Source organism: Anthonomus grandis, chromosome 8 (assembly GCF_022605725.1).
Source record: "Anthonomus grandis grandis chromosome 8, icAntGran1.3, whole genome shotgun sequence".
Lineage (NCBI taxonomy): Eukaryota > Metazoa > Arthropoda > Insecta > Coleoptera > Curculionidae > Anthonomus > Anthonomus grandis.
Genome location: NC_065553.1, coordinates 30294248 through 30315742, shown reverse-complemented (window position 1 = coordinate 30315742; position 21495 = coordinate 30294248). Strand labels below are relative to the sequence as shown.

General features: G+C 35.9%; 2 protein-coding genes across 2 annotated transcripts in view; both read left to right on the top strand.

Moving 5' to 3' along the window:
- The window catches only part of LOC126739179 (E3 ubiquitin-protein ligase TRIM9-like), a 389371-nt gene extending 387570 nt beyond the window's left edge, over positions 1-1801 (top strand). Inside the window, exon 2 of the mRNA XM_050444746.1 lies at positions 1471-1801. Within this exon, the coding sequence (XP_050300703.1) occupies positions 1471-1500 (30 nt within the window). The 3' untranslated portion in view covers positions 1501-1801. The remainder of the gene's footprint in view (positions 1-1470) is intronic.
- The window catches only part of LOC126739177 (E3 ubiquitin-protein ligase TRIM9), a 390452-nt gene continuing 370427 nt past the window's right edge, over positions 1471-21495 (top strand). The window contains exon 1 of the mRNA XM_050444744.1: positions 1471-1522. The gene's annotated coding sequence lies outside the window, so the exon portion shown is untranslated. The remainder of the gene's footprint in view (positions 1523-21495) is intronic.

The window sequence follows — 21495 nt, the reverse complement described above, 5'->3', positions numbered from 1 at the left end:
GTTTTTGCCATCCTAGCAATTTAAAAAAACACTAAAATGTGGCCTTTTTCGTTTTGAAACCAAAAAATTAAAGAAAATACACGAATCCCGAACATAAACAAAAAGCCGTTTGACAAATGACACTATGCATATGGCTCAGGCATGCTAAAATAGGTTAATTGTAGTATTTATATTTTTTAATTCAAATTTTCCTAGAAAATACAACACAAGTAAGTTAAATTAACGTTATAATGGTTGTTAAAATATAGCAAATAATTTCCTCCGTTGGAAATTCGCGTCGACTTGACAACAGAGAATCGGCAAATATGTTTGTAAACAACACACCCCTCTTGCCCCTGTGCACATGTTGGACTCAAACAAAGTTGTTGTTTACTAATTCTAGCCTTTCAATGTTCTAAGATCACCACATAAACACGGTTCTATTCACATTAAAGGATATTAAATTGTCTTTCAAACAGCATATTTCTTTTTTTGATCTGATGGATAATTTAAAAAAAAATATATTTAAAGTCAAAAGTTTACAGTGGGCCGATTTCTATGCACGCAAGTTTATTATGGTAAATAAAAGCCAATGTATCAGCCTCTTGCACAAAGTGCAAGTTGTTTTACTTACATGACAATATAGTATAACTATGACAATATAGCAGGAAATTATTTTGTTTTTTATTTGGAAGTAAAAAACAAAATATATCTTATATATAAAAAGACTTGTCCTAACTGATAATCAACGTGCAGCCCAAACGCGGTAAAACTTATCAATATGAAATTTGGGGACAACATTCCTATGGTTATGCAAAAGGGATTTTTTGAAATTCCATCGGGAAGGGGTTGAAACCACCCCTTATGTATCATACCTTCAAAACTAAGTACTTTTTTAAAATCGATACTGATGGGGGCTATCATTGAAATAAAATGCCTTTTAAGTTACCATCAAGCTTTCGAAAATGTTTATTTTCTTCTTCAGGGCTACAAATTTATAAAAGAAATAATATATAATTATTTTTTGTAGGTTTGCTTGTACAATGGAAACGCGTTATAAGTATACTTACTACTTACTATACATTAAATTATGAAAGTCTACTATGAGGCTACATCTTTGTTGGTTTATTTAGAAAAAAAGACTACATTTTATTTGATTTTTATAGTTTTTAAAAAAGTTTAATTTAAACCGATTTGAAAAGAGGTGAAAAACGTTTTTCGGCTTTTACGGCGTAAATACTTGTCGTATCAAAACAAGTTGTGGATAATTAGAAAATACACAATTTTTACTTGAAACATTTTTTGACATAATCTAAAAATTTCGAATAAAAGTAGAAAATACTAATTTTTTCGTTTTTTATTTTCAAAAATTAAAAATTTTTTATTCTTAGTTATTTAGTTTTTAAGAAATTAACGATAAATACTTACTTAATGATTTAATTTGTATACATATAATATCTTATAAAAGTAATATTTTTATTTTTGTTTCAGGTAAATTCGCTTAGCCTTCCACCATCTTGAATACCTAGTTCTCCATTAGACAGTAAGTAGAATGAAAATAGTGAATTGAATAAAACAAGGCGTATGTCGAGCAAAAAGCCAAAAGCGAGGTCTCTTATGAAAAGAAAATTGAATAAAATTATGGCATAAGAAAGGTTACTTTCGCATCAGTTTTATAAAATATTATTGTAGGAGTGCTAAAATATATTTAAACATTTTTTGCTCAATATCTACTTTAATGGATATCTTTGAACATTTCATCGAGCAACACGGCCACTCCCCTATTATTAAACTTAAAATGTTTGTTGAAAAAAAAAAAAAATAATGTATTTATAAAGAATAATAACACTATGACATTATTAAATCTTACTTTACTTAAAGGGCGAATTCTAGCTTGTTTAGTCACTAAACCGCTACTCTTAAATTAACTAAAACTTATTAATAAAATAAGAAAAATAAATAAATACTGATACGTCCTCCTATAGATATATTTATTACTACAATCTATTAAAAAATGAACAATGTATTTTATAATATGCAATGTAAAACTGTAATCTTAGTCCAACTGGAAAAAAAAGCTAACTATACATTTTGATATTTTTTCGAAAAATTGAGATAGAATTAGAAATATAAAAAAAAATATAAAAATTATTATATATTAACACAGCTTTGAACGAAAAACTATTTTGAAATAATGTAGTAGTATGTTGTGGCATAATTAACTTGTTTCTAACTCTCAAAGAGCGCTGATGGATCTCATCCCTAAATATTTATTTAGATCGTAAATATAAATGCAAGTTTGTATCCAGAATTTTATAAATAAACATTAAAAGAAGGTACTTAAACAAATTCTCGACATTCAGCCAATTCAATTGTTGTATATTTGATGAAATGTGGTAAAATTTCTTGAGTCCATAAATAAATCGACAGCAGTTATTTTGCATCCTTTGAAGCCTCATTTTTTTAACCTGAGTAAGACATGGGTAAAAGAGTGTTAAACCGTGCGTCAATTTTGATAAAACATGTTTCACATAATTTTTTACGCACTTTAAAGTTCAAAATATGTTTGTTTGCATATAAAACTTTTAAACTTATATATGTCCCTTTTTCAGTGTTAAAATATGATCCTCAAACCTAAGCCTTGTGTCATATACAATTCTCACCTATATACGTAAAACCTGCTGCCTACCACATACTTGGCAGTAGTAAAAGCTATTAAACATTTCCATAAATATTTGTATGTTCAACGATTTATCCTTAGAACTGACCATGCTTCGTTGAAATGGCTGTTTCAGTTTAAAAACCCCAAAGGACAAATAGCAAGGTGGCTTCAACGATTACGAGAGTATGACTTTACAATAGAACATAGGAAAGGCGAATATCACCAAAATGCCGATGCTTTATCGAGAAGACCCTGTATTAAACATGTCAACATTGTTTTAAAAAGAAATCAAAACAGCATCCAGAGATATTTACTTGTAATCGTATTGGCCTTTACAGTTCTAAAGAGTGGGATGTAGCTAATTTAATCCAAGATCAGTGTGATGACCCAGTATTTGGTCTTATTTACGAACTGAAATCTCGAGAAACTTCACAACCAGAATGGAAAGATATTTCTGACAAATCTCCAGAACTAAAAGCTTATTGGTCTCAATGGAATTCATTGGTTATAAAAAATGTGTTGTTAAAAAGAGTCTGGGAGAGCGTAGATGGAAAAGAAAAGACATATCTGACAGTCCTTCCTCGAAAACGGATTCCAGAAGTTCTTGAAGCTGTTCATGGCGGTGTCGGCGGAGGACATTTTGGAGTTAGTAAGACCTTGGCAAAAGTTAGAGAACAGTCTGAACAGTCATCAAGATGTTGAACGCTGGTGCCGACAGTGTGAGCAGTGTTCGTCAAACAAAGGCCCAAGAACCCGGACAAGAGGAAGGATGATGCAGTATCTTGTTGGTGCACCCTTTGAACGAATTGCCATAGACGTAGCAGGACCCTTTCTTACTAGTAGCTCCGGAAACCAATATGCTATTGTTGCTATGGATTAGTTTAGTAAGTGGCCCGAGGTTTATCCGATTCCAAACTAAGAAGCAACGACAGTAGCTGAAGGGCTGTTCCAGAACTGGATTTGTCGATTTGGTGTACCCAGAGAGATACATTCAGACCAAGGAAGGAACTTTAAGTCATAAATATTCTAACAAGTATGCCAGTTGCTGGGAATCAATAAGACCCGTACAACCCTACTACACCCTCAGTCTGATGGAATGGTTGAAAGATTTAACCGCACATTAATCCTGGGGATGAATGCTGGTTATACAATCCACGGAGGCCGAACGACAAGTCACTTAAGCTCCAGAAGGATTGGGAAGGTCCATTCAATGTGGTCACTAGAATCAACGACGTGGTGTACCGTATCCAGCTACATCCGACAACGAAGATGAAAATTGTAAACATCGTCCGGCTAGCGCCCTATCATGACTCAGGTGGTCCCATGTTTGATCGGGATGATCAAACTTGAGAGGAGAGCAGTATTATGAAAATGTAAATACGTTAATTATTCTCCTAGTTTTTGTACAATTTTATTAGTATTCTGTAGTTAAAGTTGATTCGTAGGGTTTCTTTAGGGTTCTACTTACGTTTGGTTTATTATTTTTATCTATAGTGTTTAGTTTTTAATTAGTTTATCTTGTTCGAGAGCCCCATTTTGGCCCCAATTTAGGTTATTTAGGTTATATTATTGTAAATCCCTGTATTTCTAATTTTCTAGAATTTGTATACTTGCTTGCTTTGACTGTCAGTATTCTCCTAAAATTATTGGTCTCTTTGGGCAAAAACAATAAAGAAAATTCTAAATATTTCGAAACTGTTATATCGGGTTTTAAAAAGGACGTGCTTCGTGACAATTCATTCAGTTTTAATTATTTAGTCAGTTTTTACCTTGGAAACAATTAAACGACAGTCAAGGCGAGTTAGGTTATTGTTTTTGACGTTGACAATAAAAGTGTGAGTTCCCGAATTTCGTTACAATATGATTTAAAAAAGCAAACCACTCTATGCGAAGATCCAAAATACTTTAATTTAGCACACATAAGATTATGATCAACACAATCGAACGCTTTTGAATAATCGAGTAAGACTAGTATAGTAGCCAGCTTTTCATTTAAATTCATTAAAGTACTTGACGTACTAAAACCGGGACGAAAACCTGACTGATTGGAAGGCAGCAAACTGGCACTATCAACAAAAGAAAACATCTGTCTGTACACCACTTTCTGAAGAATCTTACTCAAAACATCTATCGGTATCTCTACCTGAGCAGGTAACGAAAACTCAAAAGCAGAGGAATCACGTCTATTTGACTCAAAAAAATCTATGAGACCCGGATCAGCTCCATTTTGTTTAAATATTGATAAAAATTGTCATTTATTTTGTCAGGATCTTGCAGCTCTATAGGCAATTCCGGCTTTGACCCTGTCATGACTCCAGCTATCTTTAAACTTTTCGATATAGTTATGGTATCCCGATTAGAGACGTATTTCAGGTAAGCAGGTTTTTCTCGCCTTACGGATGCTAGGGCAAAGTTCCGGAGCTCTTTATAGCTATTTCAATTAGTTGTGGTTTTGTTTCATTTGAATTTATTAAAAGCAATATCACGCTGTTTTAAAATAAGTTTCAAAGTATCCGTAAGCCAAAGAGCTGGCGGTCTGCTGAGTCTTACGGTTCGTACAGGCCCGTGAAAATTACAAATATTGATTAAGTTTTCAGTTAAAAAGGTAAAGGTATAGGTTTTATCATTAATGTTCTGAATCTGATATACAGTAGTGGCCAAAAGTAGACAGACAAAGTATTATTTTCATATAATTGTTTAAAGATGTACCCACAAGACCCCTAGATTTTAAATTATTGTTATTTGTAAGGCGGTCTATAAAAAGATACCAATAAATTTCAGTTAAATATTTTTGCTTTATCTGATAGCAGATAAAGCAATAATATAAATAGAGCTGATCAAAAGTAGATAGACAAAAACAATTTTGAAATTATTTTTTTGTCTATATATTTATAAAACAAAATTGGTATAGTATTGCTTCTCTTTAACTCAAGGTGCAACATGCCACGCGGAATTAGATTCTCTCTTGATTTAAGACAACGCATTATTAATGCACATCGCGCGGGTGATCGTCAAATTGATATTGCTCGTGGATTTGTTGTTAAAAGAAAAGCTGTTTGGGTAATTATCAATAGGTATGAAAGGACAGGATCATTAGAGCCAAAAAATAAATATGGTCGACCATGGACTAAATGGACATTAGAGCTGTATGCAAGTTAAATTAGCCAGAATAACTCCTCGTGAATTCTCGTCAAATTCAGATAGAATTACAGGCTCTAATGATTTGTAGTGTGTCTATTTGGACTGTAAGACGAAGGTTGGTAGAAGAGAATCTATTTGCACGTAGGCCAGCAAAAAAACCATTGCTTTCAAAAAAGGATCGCTTAGCCCGATTGGAATTTGCCCGTCAGCATATACACTGGACAAAGCATGAATGGAAACGTGTTTGCTGGACCGACGAATCGAAGTTTAATTTGTTTAATTCCGATGGAATTCAATATATTAGACGTCCTTCTGGCCAGCGTTTGAATCCCAAGTATACAAAACCCACAGTTAGGCATGGAGGTCAGTGATAGTTTGGGTTTGCTTTTCAGGTTATGGAATGTTACATCGCATAGAGGGCATAATGGACAGGTTTATGTACAGGGATATTCTCAGAGATGTTATGTTGCCCTATGTCGAAGACAATTTGCCATTGAGATTCCAATTCCAGTAAAATAATGACCTGAAGCACTCCTTCAAAATTATGAAGCAATTTTTCGAAGAAAAAAAAATACCAGTTTTAAAATGGCCATCTCAGTCACCCGATCTTAATCCCATCAAAAATTTATGGGAAATTGTAGATCGTGATATTAGGGATACAAACTATTCAAATAAAGGTGAATTATTCGAACGGTTGCAATAGAAATGGAAAAATATTGGTTTTATACTCATAGACAATCTTATTGAATCAATGCCACGTAGATGTCAGGCTGTAATAGATAATAATGGGTATTTTACAAAATACTAATATGTATAATGTAGATATTAATTTATTTCTTATTATTTACATAAATATCTTTATTATAGAATTTTTATTTTCTTTGAGATGAATCTCTAACACCAGTATTGAAGCAGTATAGTAGCTGTTGTTTCAGTAATCCTTGTTAGTTCAATAATTACTTCGTTTAAATTATAGGAGTTAAAACAGTCGCTTAAAGGGTTACCAAGATTTTAAGAGATTGACATTCACATTACTACAACATGACCAAAAACCGAAGTAACCTCTGATAAAATAGAGTGGAATTGCGCAAGTGATTCTGTTACACATGTTTTGGGAGGGCGATAAACCACTGCCATGAGAATGTGGCATTTTTTAGCTTATATAAACGTTAACAAGTATTTCATAGGATCCTGATCCGTATTTATAAGGTTATAAAAAATAACTTAAGAACTTTCTAATAATTTTCCATACTGAAAAATAATGAACGCGACTGCCGTACAATACCCTAAATCAATTATTGTTTGCTTAGCCTTTCCGTGTTTGTCAGTCAAACCTAAAACACGCAATTTGGCTTCTAGACTGGTACAGTGATTTATGATTTTTATAGCGAATCATGTCTTATTATGGTTGTGTCGTTAGGGTTACTTTAAAACAAAGGAAGTAAGAACACTTATAAATAAAATTTGTCTTTGGATTAGGAGCATCTGAACTCATTAGTTGCTGAAAACACAGCCTAAGTTAAATTAAAGTAAAAAATTGCGTTCTGTAGGCCATGTTTGCGTGCCTTCCAGAAGCTTTTAAATTATTTATATATTTTTCTGATTTGATTTATTTATTTTTATTTCCTTTATTGCACCTGTTCAGGCGTAGTAAAGCCCAAAATTTGACAGGGGACTTTTACTCAGACATGTTGGAAAATGCAATAGAACCACTGATCCTATGATTATTGAAGCCAATCCTCATGAATTTGAGTTGGAAACAGTTTTTCAATAAGATAGGGCACCGCCTCACTTTAGCAGAAATCTCAGAGAATACTTAGCTAATACCTAATCGGTGGAATGGTCGTCGAGAGCCTATCGAGTGACTAGTCAGGTTGCCCGATCTTAGGGCCGTTTCACATGTAGCGGACGGTCAGCGCTGACCGTCAGTGATGATGAATATATGTATTAACGCAAATTAATCATTTCACATGCCTTGCATATGATCCGCTCGGCATGGATCGTCCGTCGGGCGTCAGCCGAGCCCGAGCCCGAGCTGATGCGTACGATCAGCGCGAGATAGAGCCAATGTAGATTTGGTGTATTTCACATGCATGCTGATGGTCGGCAAGCAGTGTTGCAGTGTTTTCGTGATTTGGTTTGCTTATTATTGTGTTGGCATTTGCCGAAAGAGTGTATAAAATGAGTGATAAGAAAAATAATAATATTTATATTGATACCGAACTATTAATAGCTATAATACAAGAAGAAAAATGTATTTGGGATTCCTCTTGCGAGGATTATAAAAACCGTGATAAGAAATATGCTGTTTTTGAATGTGTGGCTGAAATATTGTTTGCAGATTTTAGTAATAAGTCTGAGCTAGAAAAGAAGGATTCAGGTAAGCAAAACAAATTAGTATCAGATTGCTTACCTTTTATTGTACAAGTAATATTTAACAAATTTAAATTTTCGAAACTTGCCACGAGACGCGTCCGCCTAAACTAGTAAAATAATTTGCAAAAGAATTTCTAACAGAAGTGGCAGATCTTGTTAAAGAAGTAGATGTGTCGATATCTAGAGGATTTCTTATTGACAACGTATGTGAAAATGAGTAACCGTTTCTTATTCGTACAAAATTTTGTAAGAGACAAGATGCTTTTACAATTTTTTTTGAAAGCCTGAAAGAGGTCTATGGAAAATACGCCATTCATTTGTCAATGTACCAAAAGTACATTCAATAAATCGTCTAGCTCGTGTCAGTCGGTAATTGTAAATTTTCTTCTTATAATTTAAATTCTTTCTTGCATATGAACGTAGGACGTGTCTGGTCAATGCAAACGCTTCATCAGCGACAATAACATACGGTAAAGCTATTTCATCACCGTTAGGTAGTGCAGAATCCTCTGGAAGGTCTAGACGTTCGCTTTCGAATCGCTTCCAAAAAGTGGTGTTGGTGAATACATTTGAATCACAAAATTTCCCGCACGCACCTACGTCAACATATGTAAAACAATAATTGGCATCGCACAATCCTAAAAGCACTAGCCAGAAGAAATGTTTGTAATTAAAACACAGAGAGCCACTTTTTATTGGTTTGATTATTCTTATGTGTTTTCCGTCCAACGCCCCTATGCAGCTGGGAAAATTCGCGTATTTATAAAATTGTGAAGATATTTCAATCCAGTTATCACGTAGTAATATTGGCATACATTCAGATTTGACAATATCCCAAGCACAATTACAAAATAGCTCTAGTATGCCACTTATTGTAGATATTCCTAGGCGGTATGTGAAATGTAGGTCCGTGAACGTATTGCCACTTGCCAAATACCTGAAAAAAAAAATAGAATAAACAAAAAATAATATGTAAGCGTTCTAGATTTGTGTACCTAATCTAATCAAAAAATAAACAAAAAAAGAATAGTTAACTGGCAGCTTTAATACCTACGTTTTTCAAATATTTACAAGAACTCGTTCAGTATACAAATGCGAAAAACTTAAATGGGTGATTCGTTGTGAAGGGGTTGAAATAGACTACCCCTACCATCTTAGAAAAACTTAGAAAACGACTTGGAAAAAAATGGATAGCCTGGTTTATTTAGGAACTTTTTTATCTTTTGTATTTTTTTTATGAAACTTACCGATTCGAAATAAAAAAAGAAAAATTTGTATTTTGTGTATATTTTTTTAGTTGCTCTAGTGCATAGAAGATGGAAAACTGCAAAAGGCGCTTATATGATAGATAAAGCCAAACTTAAAAATGTTAAGAGTGGAAGCGCTGCCAAGAAATATAAGAAGTATATATTTTTTGAAAATCTTAAATTCCTCGATCGGACAGTAAAAGTAAATGAGTAAGTTATAACACTAGATTAATTAATAGTCTACTTTCCTAAGTCTTCTCTATATTATCGTAGGACTGATACAAATGATGAAGATGACATTTCAACTTTTACGAACAAGAGTGATGCAGAGGAAAGTGGAGCAAATTCCGACACGGAAGCCACAGAATCGGTAGAAGTTACATTAGAGCGGCTCTCACATAAAGAACAAACATTTGAAAGAAAGAAACGTGAGAGGGATACGGATACTGATCAGGACCTCATAAACTTACTTAAGGGTACTGAAGAAGCGGAGGAAGATGATGATAGGGCATTTTTTACTTCACTTTTGCCTACCGCATCATTTGATGAGGCAAAGAAACTACAGTTTCGTGCAAAAGTTATGCGTCTTATGCTTGACATTAAAAACATTTCCGTATATCAACCACTAAATGCTCTCTCAGGAAATAGTAATACTTATTCTAGGGGTAACCCTTCACCTGGAGTAGTGCTTACTCGTACGAGGTGTCTAGGCCCAACTTAAGATCTACCATTAACTTACAAGAGGGACACAATTATGTGCATTCAATACAGAATCCGATCGCAGCATCACATTATTCTAACTACACTGCCACTCCTGCACCATCACCAACTGAATCCATATCACAAGCAACAATGCACCCTACCTTAACTGAACTTACTAATACCTGCTTAGATAATGATTACTGATATTATCATAATGATACACATTTTTATTATTCTTTCTGTTTCTTGTTGATAGAGTTTTCAGGTACTTTATTTAGTTTCTTGAAATAAATATTAAATTTTGTGCACTACCTACAAGTTTGTTACTTACCTTAATGCTACATACATTCGCTCCACCGATGAAATAGAAACTCGAATTTTATCAGTAAATTTCAGGTTACTTTCTAATTTGGAATGCAGTTCGTCATAGGATTTTATTGACATTCGAAAATATTTATAACATTTTCTTTCATCTTCGCTGAGGCTGGAGTATAATGTTACGAATGCACCTGCTACGTTTCGCTGTAATACAAGGGGATGTACCCACAACCTCTTTTTCTTCGGTTTTTGTTCTACGGTCTTGTTCTACGTAAAATAATATAAACGGCAACGGCACGTACGATGTTGTTTCGCAGATACATACTGAACAACTGATCATCGGCAACATGTGAAAACGCGAGAGTAAAGGTGCTGATGGTCAGCACTGATCGTTAGCGCTGAGCGTCGGCTACATGTGAAACGGCCCTTAGGCATTCTGCATATGGATCTTATCATCGTAGATGCGTATTAGATGCAACATGCAAAGCGTATACACTCTTGTGCTGCTCACTTGCGTTTTAATAGAAATCTGTACATGAGCCGTCCGCGGCGCGGATTCGTTAAAGCGGAGAAGCTGTAAATTTCTCGCCGTACAGCGAGTCGCTTGCGATACGTTTTATTAAGTTTCATCTATATTTAAGTTGTCCATATCTGGTATTGTTCTAGCACTTTGTTGGTTATTTTCTGTTGCAAGTGCTGAAGTAATTGTATACATTCAGCATTCCGTTTTTCTCATAAAGTTGTGTAACACGCAACCACACTGCATTATTAAGACAGTAGTTTCGTATTTTCTACATCTTGTTATGACAAAAATAATGGTCCGGGAAGACTAACCGGTTTACAGGGACTTTTCTGCGCTCCGGAGACCGGAGAGTTGACCAGTCTGATCTTATTCTATTGTCTGTATTATACTATCGACTATCAGTTTTTCCATTGCCTTGGACGGTCCGCGGGTTGCCCCGTCCCCTGTACAGAAGATCCAGCAATATCTGGTGTTTTTGCTTACTCCAGTCCATGAGAGATCCCACGAGTAGGGAGGAAAAGAGGTCCGCGTCCGCAGTGCTCCCTTACGGACGTAAGGTTACATACTACAGGGTTTCGCCTGGTTCGCTGGAGGCTCCGTAAGAGACACCTATTAGGTCCGGTGCCATATGTCCCGGTTATGTTTGATAAGGCGTAAGTATCAAGAGTCGATACTTACGTTATCAAATAAACCCAGAATTGTTTCGATAGAGTCAAAAGCTTTCTGTAGTCGATAAAGGCGCCCTCACGACCAAAACTTTCCGGAGGTAAACTCGCCTCCCATTCGGATCTCCGGGCGGAGGCTGGTCGGGGGGACTCCATCAGGCGGATCAAAGATCCTAAAAATCAATTTCTGCAACATGAGAGACCTAAGCACCAATATTAATGCAGTACACCAACACCTGCAATCAAATAAGCCTCACATTCTGGCATTGGCAGAAACAAAGGTGAAACCTTCAACAACAAATGTTCACCTCATTTATCCTGGATACGATCTACACACCCGATTTCGAATAAACTTTGGATTGGCAGTATTTGTCAAGAACGATTTGAGTTGCCAGCGGGAGGAAACGCTTGAACCTGAAGTTTTTGATGTCATCTGGTTCAAAATAATAGCCAGTGGTGCCACGAAATTTATCTGCTGTATCTACAGACCACCAAGCGACACCCAATATAGACGGCTCTTTTTGAACCTGGTTGATTGCATTAACCATCTGCAAATTGACTACCCAAGCGCAGAAATCATCGTCATGGATGATTTTAACGTTCACAATATCAACTGGCTGCGCTTCTGCAACAAGAACGACGATGAAGGACGAGAAGCTCAGCTATTTGCCACCATATGCGGGCTTACGCAGCTTGTGGAGGAACCTACCAGAATCCCCGATCGAGACGGCAAGTTCGCGAGTCTCCTAGATCTGGTCTTGGCTTCAGACCCTGACTCGTACACAGTATCAGTACATACCCCCCTAGGAACATCGGACTACAAATTGATAACAGTCTCTTGCGAGTTGAAGGTTAAAACGCAGGATCCTCCGATGCCGCGGAAGGTATGGCACTATAAATCAGCAGAGTGGAACCATCTTCGGGAATTTTATCGCTCATTCCCTTGGAAAGAAGTCTGCTTTAGAACCAATAACATCTCAGAATGTGCAAACCAAATTACAGAGACGATCTTGGCAGGAATGGAAGCTTATATCCCTTTTTCTAAAAACGCAGCGTATCGCAAATGGCGTCAACATCCTTCCATCGAAAATCGGACTTTTTAGCCTCCAGAAATAGCTGCAAGCGAATTATTGATGAATGCAAAGAGAGTCACAACAACAGGATCAAAAACAAACTGCTAAACTGCCCAAATGAAACAAGATCTTTCTGGTCGGTATCGAAAGCCGTTAGTCAAGGATTTGCTAAGTCGGCCTTGCCACCCCTAACAGCAGATGATGGTTCTATCGCGGTAACAGCAAGGGAAAAAGCTAACTTACTGGGTAAACTTTTCGCGTCCAATTCTACTCTGCACTCGCAAGACAAAACACCGCCATATTTGCCAAGGGTGAATTCATCGATGGGAGAAATTTCGTTTCCCCAACGAATTATAAATAAAATTCTTAAAAGCGTAGACACCAACAAAGCTTCTGGACCTGATGGAATTCCAGCCCTAATACTAAAATGTTGTGCAGACGAATTGACTCCTCCCTTATGTAGACTGTTCACGGCATCGTATAAGCAGGGCCAATTTCCAACAAGCTGGAAAACTGCTCGAGTGCAAGCTGTATCCAAAAACGGTAAGAAGACGATGCTTTCCAATTACCGCCCGATTGCACTAGTTCCAGTAATATCGAAGATTATGGAGAAAGCAGTCAACCAACAACTGTTAAGATATCTGGAATCATCTGGACTAATCAGCGATCATCAATACGGCTTCCGAAAGCTTAGATCCACCGGCGATCTTCTGGTCTACGTCACACACTTGTGGACGGAGGCCATGGAGAAGCACGGCGAGTCCCGCTCAGTCGCTCTTGACATTTCCAAGGCATTTGACAGAGTGTGGCATGAGGGACTACTAACCAAGCTCTCCTCAATCGGCATACAAAACTCATTATTGAATTGGATCAAAAGTTTTCTTGAACAACGAACAATCCAAGTAGCCGTCGATGGATACCTCTCCGACGAATTTAACATTAACGCTGGAGTCCCTCAAGGATGCATTCTATCCCCCACCCTTTTCTTGGTATATATCAAAGATTTGCTAGGAACTACTGTCAATCCAATCTACAGCTTTGCGGACGATAGCACACTTATTTCCACATTTAAGTCCGCCAAACCAACGACAGCCGCAAGTTCTCAGAATCTTAGGCAACAACAAGTAGCTTCAACCAACAACGATATTAGAGCAATCTTGGAGTGGGGCGATAACAATTTGGTCAATTTTAACGCTAAAAAAACGCAGGCTGCAGTATTTACGATGAAGACTAACCTTGGTGGCCCGGAGCTGGTTATGGCAGGGAAAACATTGCCAATGAAATCATCTTTACATCTTCTAGGAGTCGAGGTCACCAACAGTGTGTCCTGGCATGACCACGTTGCCGAGGTCGCCAGGGCGGCTTCCAAAAAACTCGGAGTTCTTTTCAAAACGAAAAAACTGTATACACCAGAACAGCTGCTGACTCTTTATAAGGCTCAAATACGCCCTTCCCTCGAGTATTGCAGGTCTGGAGCTCTGCACCCAAGCATAGTTTAAGCCTGCTGGATTCTATACAGAAGAGAGCTATTCGTCTTATCGACAAACCAGAACGGACAAAGAGTCTGGATAGTCTGGAGCACAGGAGAAAGGTGGCTGATCTCTGTTTATTCTATCGTTATTATCACGGTAAGTGGTCCTCTGAGCTGGCAGGCCTAATTCCACCCAGGGCTGTTCCGGCAAGAAGGACGCGTCTAGCAGTTGCGGCTCATCAACATCGAGTCCACCTGCCTACCCCAAGGACGTCGCTGTATCGGGACTCATTCATCTGGAGAACATCTTCTTTGTGGAACGGGCTTCCACCTCACATATTTCCCGACGCATATAACCTACAGCGATTCAAGATAAATGCCCATAAATATCTTTGCGCAAGCACCACTCTAAGAGTGACATAGGACTTTCCTGTGGTGCTTGTGTTTACCATAAAAAAAAAAAAAGGCTTAATAGAGCACTATATTGTGCTCTGTGACTTTTTCAATAAGAATACCCATGAAGCGTCTATAGGTGGTCTATAGTGCTGAACTCCTTATGGAATCCTACTTGTTCTACTGGTTGGTATGAGTTCATCTTCTTCGTCAACCGGTTGATGATTATTTTTACAAAAGATTTATACAAGTGTGTTAATAAGCTGACAGAATGACTTGGGCATTTTGCCATTTAGTTGAAATTTTTTATTTTTCTGCTTTTGTCTGCAAAAAGTGCGTAGTTGCTTTATGATGAGATTGGTCTCGAACGTCAAAATCGGTAGAGCTGGGTACTCAATAATTATATTATTTGTGTATGTACATGTAAGAAATTACTGCCTTTTTGAAGAAATCAAACACTCAATAACTTATAAAACGTTTAACCTTTATCGTATTTCATACAAGACTGCCTATCACTAAAAACATCACCCGATACCTACCATTAATAATATCGCTATTTCGAGCGTTTTTGCTTACAATTCCAAAAAGAATTAAATGAAATATTTTACCTGACTCACCATGCTCTGGCGGTCCGGACTTGATAATTAAATAAAAAGCTCACAAGGCCAATCCTGACTAAATTCGTTCCAGAATTTTACATTTTAGCCCGTACAACAAAATACCATTTTAATCACATGATAATACAAAGAGCACGTCATTTCAACGTTTAGATACTCATGATCTAAACGCAAAGAGCAGGTCTTTGGCCTTTTGACAAGACATCACTCATTATTGCAAAGAGCACATCATTTCAACGATCAAGTCTTAATGACCTTGTCGCAAAGAGCACGTCTTTCAACAAATACCTAGCAAGAAATACTAATACCAATAAAATACCAATCATTCACCAAGGCACGCAAGTACGTCGTTTCAACACTCAAGGTCCCATCACCTTGATGCAAAGAGCAAGTCTTTGAACCAAACTATTAGCACAATTATCAATATTGTGTAGTTTTTTTTTCTTTTCCTTCGTTTTTTTTTTTTTTAGCTTTACTATAACTAACTAACATTAAAGCTCCCACGGTTATCGTTTAGCAAATTACCAAATACTGAATAATAACTACAACGTAATTAACAACGATTCATATCTCTAGATATAACACACAAAATTTTTATTATTATTTCGAATGGACCTTCGTACCTAGGATACAGTTTGGATAGGTGCGAATTTCCAGACGGATGGGAAACTATATCTTCTACTTACTCGAAGAGAGCGTTCGTAAGCGGTTTTACGATCATTAATTAAATTTCGATCAGTAGTTGTCACTGGTTTTAAACTTTCTGTTAAATTTTGAATATCCCTGGTATCCATAAGTTGCCCCGTTAACAAATAGAATGGGGAAAATCCCGTGGTCTTTTGGACAGTGGTATTAAGGGTTAGTTGCAACTTAGGGAGAACGCTTGCCCATTCTGACTTATTGTTATTTACTTCTACGCGGAGCAGATCTAGAACCGTTGAGACGTATCGTTCTACCTGCCCATTTCCGCGGGGGGCGCTTTTAGCAATTAAATGTTGGGTAATCTTTAATTTTGAGAGTAACTCTTTTACTTGTTGGTCGGTAAAATGAGTTCCCCTATCGCTTATCAACCGTTTAGTATTCCCGAATATGTTTAAATAAATTTCTAGGTTTTTACTAGTCTCAGGACCAGAAAGAGTTTTTAACGGGATTAAAAATAAATATATTGTGAATACATCTATTAAAAGAAGAACTTGTTTATAACCCTCTAGTGTTAAAGGGAATGGTCCCACACAATCCCAATGCACTGTGTGAAAAGGAATTGGATTTTTTTCAATAGGGTGTAATAGTCCCTATTAGTTTTTACCCAGTAGTTTTTACCCTAAGTAGCTTTTACCCAGTGTGTTTTTTACTTGCTATTTAAGACATTTAAGACAGTGGTCACAATATTTTTTGATGAATCGTGCCATTCGCGGAAACCAAAAATAGTGGTTTAGTTTTGCAGAAGTTTTATCCGGTCCAACGTGTGACTGTTCGTCGTTAAAAATTTTTAAGAACCCGACTCTATTTCCCTTGGGAACAAAAGCCCTGTACATTGGTGGGTTTTGGCCCGGGTTAATTTTTCGAAAAAGAGCCTCGTTTTGGCAAAAATAGTCATGAGTTAGCTTACCTTCAAGTAATTTAATATCGTTAGTTTCGGGATCACGCTTTTGGTTAATTTTAAGCCAGTTATCAGTTGTAAGAACATTCACGGGCGTGACACAATCGATCTTTTCGGATGGTTGCGATGGGTTTCGGTTAAAATAATCTACGTATGGAATGTATTTGCCTTTTCGATACTCGATATTAAAGTCAAACGATTGCAAGTAGAGCCACCACCTCGCGACTCTGGGCAACAAATCTTTCTTTTTTTGAGTTAATTTTAGCGAGTTACAGTCGGTGATAAGTTTAAATGTGATTCCGTATAAATAAACGCGGTAATGTTTTACTGCATAATAGACAGCAAAAGTCTCGAGCTCGTACGAGTGATAGTTACTTTCTTCTTTTGTAGCTCGTTTTGAAAAATAAGATATTACTTTTAGTTTATTATCTATTTTTTGAAAGAGTATTGCCCCAAATCCCAGAGAACTCGCGTCTGTATGAAGTTCCGTGTCTAAAGTAGGGTCAAAAATCGCCAAAAGAGGTCGTTGAGACAGAAAAGCACAAACGTAATTTTTTGCAATTTCTTGATCCGTTCCCCACACAAAATCGACTATTTTTTTTTGTAAGGTTTGTGATACATGCTGTGCGCGTTGAAAATTCAGGAATGTACTTCCGGAAGTACCCGGCAAGATCCACAAATTGGCGAACCTGTTTTACATTTTTTTGGGTCGGACGCATTAAATAATGCTTTTAATTTTCCTTCATCAGGCCTTACACCATCTTCGGAAATTTGACGACCAAGATAGAGAATTTGTTTTTCGAAAAATTTACATTTAACAATATTTAAGTTAAGCCCATTTCATTCAGAGCACGATAGTCTACGCATAAACGCCTGCTGCCATCTTTTTTGTGCCCCAAAATAACTGGGCTGGCAAAAGGTGATGTGCTTTCGCGTATGATTTGCAAGTTTTGCCAGAGATCGTCAATAATATCTTTTACTTTTTCTCGTTCGGACAATGACATTCGGTAAGGATTATAATGAATTATTTTATCGCTTTTTAATTTGATTTCCATTTCACCGGTTGTTACTGCCCTCACGGAATTACCAACAGTAATGAAATCATTATATTTTAATAAAAGTTCTAACAATGTGTTGAAATCATGTCCATTTAGCGATGTCTGAATTTTCTCGGGAGAAATTGTTACTTTCTGAATCATTTTAGACTCTGTTTTATTTGAGTAATCCAGATAAATTCTAGACCCACATGAATCAGTGCAAATTTTTATTCCCTTGTGATTAAATAAATCCCTACCCAAAATTGCGTCTAATTTCATAACCGAACTTTCAACAACATAAAAATTTATTTCAAATGCTGTCCCTTCCCTTTCAACTAGTAAACTACACCTTTGACAAATTGGAATTGAATTGCCTCCTATACCTGTTAACATCATAAAAGTTGGTTCCAAATGACAGTGCAATTTATGAGCAATTTTATCCGAAAGCAAACTACATTCTGCACCCGTATCGATTAAACAATTTACGGTAAAATTTTGTATTTTAAACTTAACAAAAATTATTATTTAAGTCTACACAGAAGTAGTTTATTTTGGAGAATTTAGACGAAGTCCCCGCCTTATTTTGATTTTTAAAGAAACATTTTCCAGAACCTGCCCAAATTTCTTACATATCTCACAAGGTTTTACAATACCGGGCAGATTATTTGAGCCACTCGCCTTATAAGCATTATCATAGTTAAATTGCTTACGCGATTTAAAACAATTTCGGCTGATATGACCAGGTTTTTTGCAGGAATAGCATATTTTTTCCTCATTATTATTTTTAAACGGATTCGGGCGTTTTAACCCCCCTGCTTGAAGCTGAGTGCTTGGTTTACAAATTTAATAATTACTAAGTAAGTTAAGTAAGGTGGAAATAGAATCAATTCTGCTATTAAAAGCAGCTGTTTTGATATGTGTGTCTGTTATATCACCAATAACTATTTCAATTATTTGACTATCACTTAAATTAAATTTAAAGAATTTAACAAATATATTTTTTTTCTAGCGTACTCACAATATCCTGTTGCTTGGTGGCTTCTGTACATACTAGCCTTACGTAACCGCTCGCTGAGATTCCTCTTCATAGGATAGAGCTGACAAAGCTCGGCTCGGAAACTAGCCCGAGTTTTATTTGGTGGATGCCAGTTGTCATACCAATCCTTTGCGTCACTTTTAAGAGCTTTCGCGGCTCTGCAAAGCTGTTCAAAATCACTCCACTTAAACGTGGCCGCCAAAGTCTCTATATCATCACACCAACTAATCGCTCCCGCATCACTTTTTGACGGGTCAAAAGCTGGAATATTAATTGGCGCTGATGCTGTCACCACCGGCGCAGCTTGTTGAGGTTGTTGCTGAATTCCGCGAAGAACAGCAGTTAAAACACTGGTTAATTCCTCCATTTTGATACAATTTAGCTCAGATAGCTTTAATTTAGGTCAGATTGCACTATATTTCTTCTGTGGTTCTTTTAGTGAGTGAATCCCACCTCTGATATAAGAAATTACTGCTTTTTGAAGAAATCAAACACTCAATAACTTATAATACGTTTAATCTTCATCGCGTTTCATACAAGACTGCCTATCACTAAAAACATCACTCGATACCTACCATTAATAATATCGCTATTTTGAGCATTTTTGCTTACAATCCCAAAAGGATTAATTAAAATATTTTACCTGACTCACCGTGCTCTGGCGGTCCGGACTTGATATTTTAATAAAAAGCTCACATACATATGTTAAACTTTTTTCTTGTGATAGCTATTAGTAGCGAAAAGGGCGCATGCGCCTATAGGTTAATGAGTAAAAAATATTTGTTTTGGCGAGATCTACCTACCCTTATATTTGGCATTACAATAAATAAATTAAAATTAAAAAAAAATGCTTTGCAGCTAAAGATTAAGTTATGTTATAGACATAATAATTTAATATTTTAATGCATTCATTTAAGAAGTGTGATGGACACTTTAGTACTATGTTATATTAGGCAAAACAACCTCACTTTTATAGACGTAGGTAACACTCAATCATTTATCTCTTCCTTTTCTATCTAACATTGACGATGTACAACCAAATTAGTGTAGCCCAAATATAAGAAACGCTTTTGAATTTAAACTAGGTCTAATTATCGATTCTTATCGATATTTTTAAATATCTCTTATTTTTTGGTTCAAGATATGAAAAATTATATATGGGGTATAAGAAAATAAGATGCTGACTCTTAAGGGTATTAATCCTTAGGTCATTTTAAGAAGTTGTGATAAAGCTATGTCCTAAAACCCTTATTTTTTGAGCTACAAGATGTTAAAATCCGAAAAAAAATCGTTTATGAAATTTAGCACACATCCTCTAAGTATCATCAGCCATTTTTTGATAAATATGATTTTTTTAATTTCACTAGTGGCGTCCGTGCAAGAGCGTAGACTAAACATTTTTAAAAAATATTATGTGCACCACTGCTTTTCCATAAAATAAATACTATTTTTATAATCTCAATTTTCTTTAAGGTAAATTTGATTGTAAAGTAATTACTAAAAATGTTCACCTAGCTATTGTTGTTCTAACTTTACCAGATCTGATAATGCCTCTTCAAATACCTGGTGTTCTTTTGCTTTCTCATAAATGGTTGAGTGCAGACAAAGTTCAAAATTGCCACAATCAAACCACCTAAAATATGCGATGCTATCATAGTGGTCTCCCAGGAGTACCTCTTAATTACAAAATTATAAAAAGAAAACACTTTAATTAAATATACTTTAAATTTCAGTCTGTTTCATCCCTCAGTAGTGAAGTATAATCATACGTGCATTTAATAAAGTAAAGTTCTACAAGGTAAAAGGAGCTATAAATATAGTCAAAAATATTAAATAAGCAATGTGAAATTTTCATTTTACCTTAATCTACGACTACACTGCCATACTGCAACTATGGACTATTTCTTCTCTATTAAATTAGCATTCTAAGAGAAACTAGTTCCTAAGAACGTGTAATCTAACATCTAACTTTGAACCTCATATGAGACCTTAACGTTGAATTTTCTGTATTATAATAATTATTAAAAATATATATGCCAAAAAAGCATTATCTTGCCACCTGATATTTTTCTTTTTATTGAAATTGTAAAGTAAAAAATCGCTTACGAACGTAGCTGGAAGCTATGTCGTAAAGACATTTTAATAGCTCGTCTACCTCATATCGCCTGTTTCCGTTTTCTATTTTGTTAGATCGATATATACGCCTTCTCCCTATCTTGTCTATTCCATTTACGTTTCGTGAATTGATTTTGCTTCTTGTAGCTGTTCAAATGTTGCTATATATAGTTTACACACGGTGTTGATTACATTTCCCTTTATAGACTAGCGAACCTAAGTTTTAAGAATTAATTAAAATCTTAAGTAACTAAAAATGGAAGAGAAAACCTTTTTATTTAATTTATTATTTTGCCATTGTTTGATCGACAGATTTTGTCCGCGCTACTGCGAATTCAATTATTTTTTAATTTACAATTGAAAAATTCGTTATTTTACCCCGTTTTCCAATTATCCATGTCTGACAGTGTCAATATATTTGAAAGGGCAACGTCTGTTTTGGAATTATGGGAAAAACAGATTGTCTAAATAATGTTAATGAGTAGCCTTAGAACTATGTTGTAATTCATAGAGTTCGGTAAACGTTGAGGCTGAAAGAGG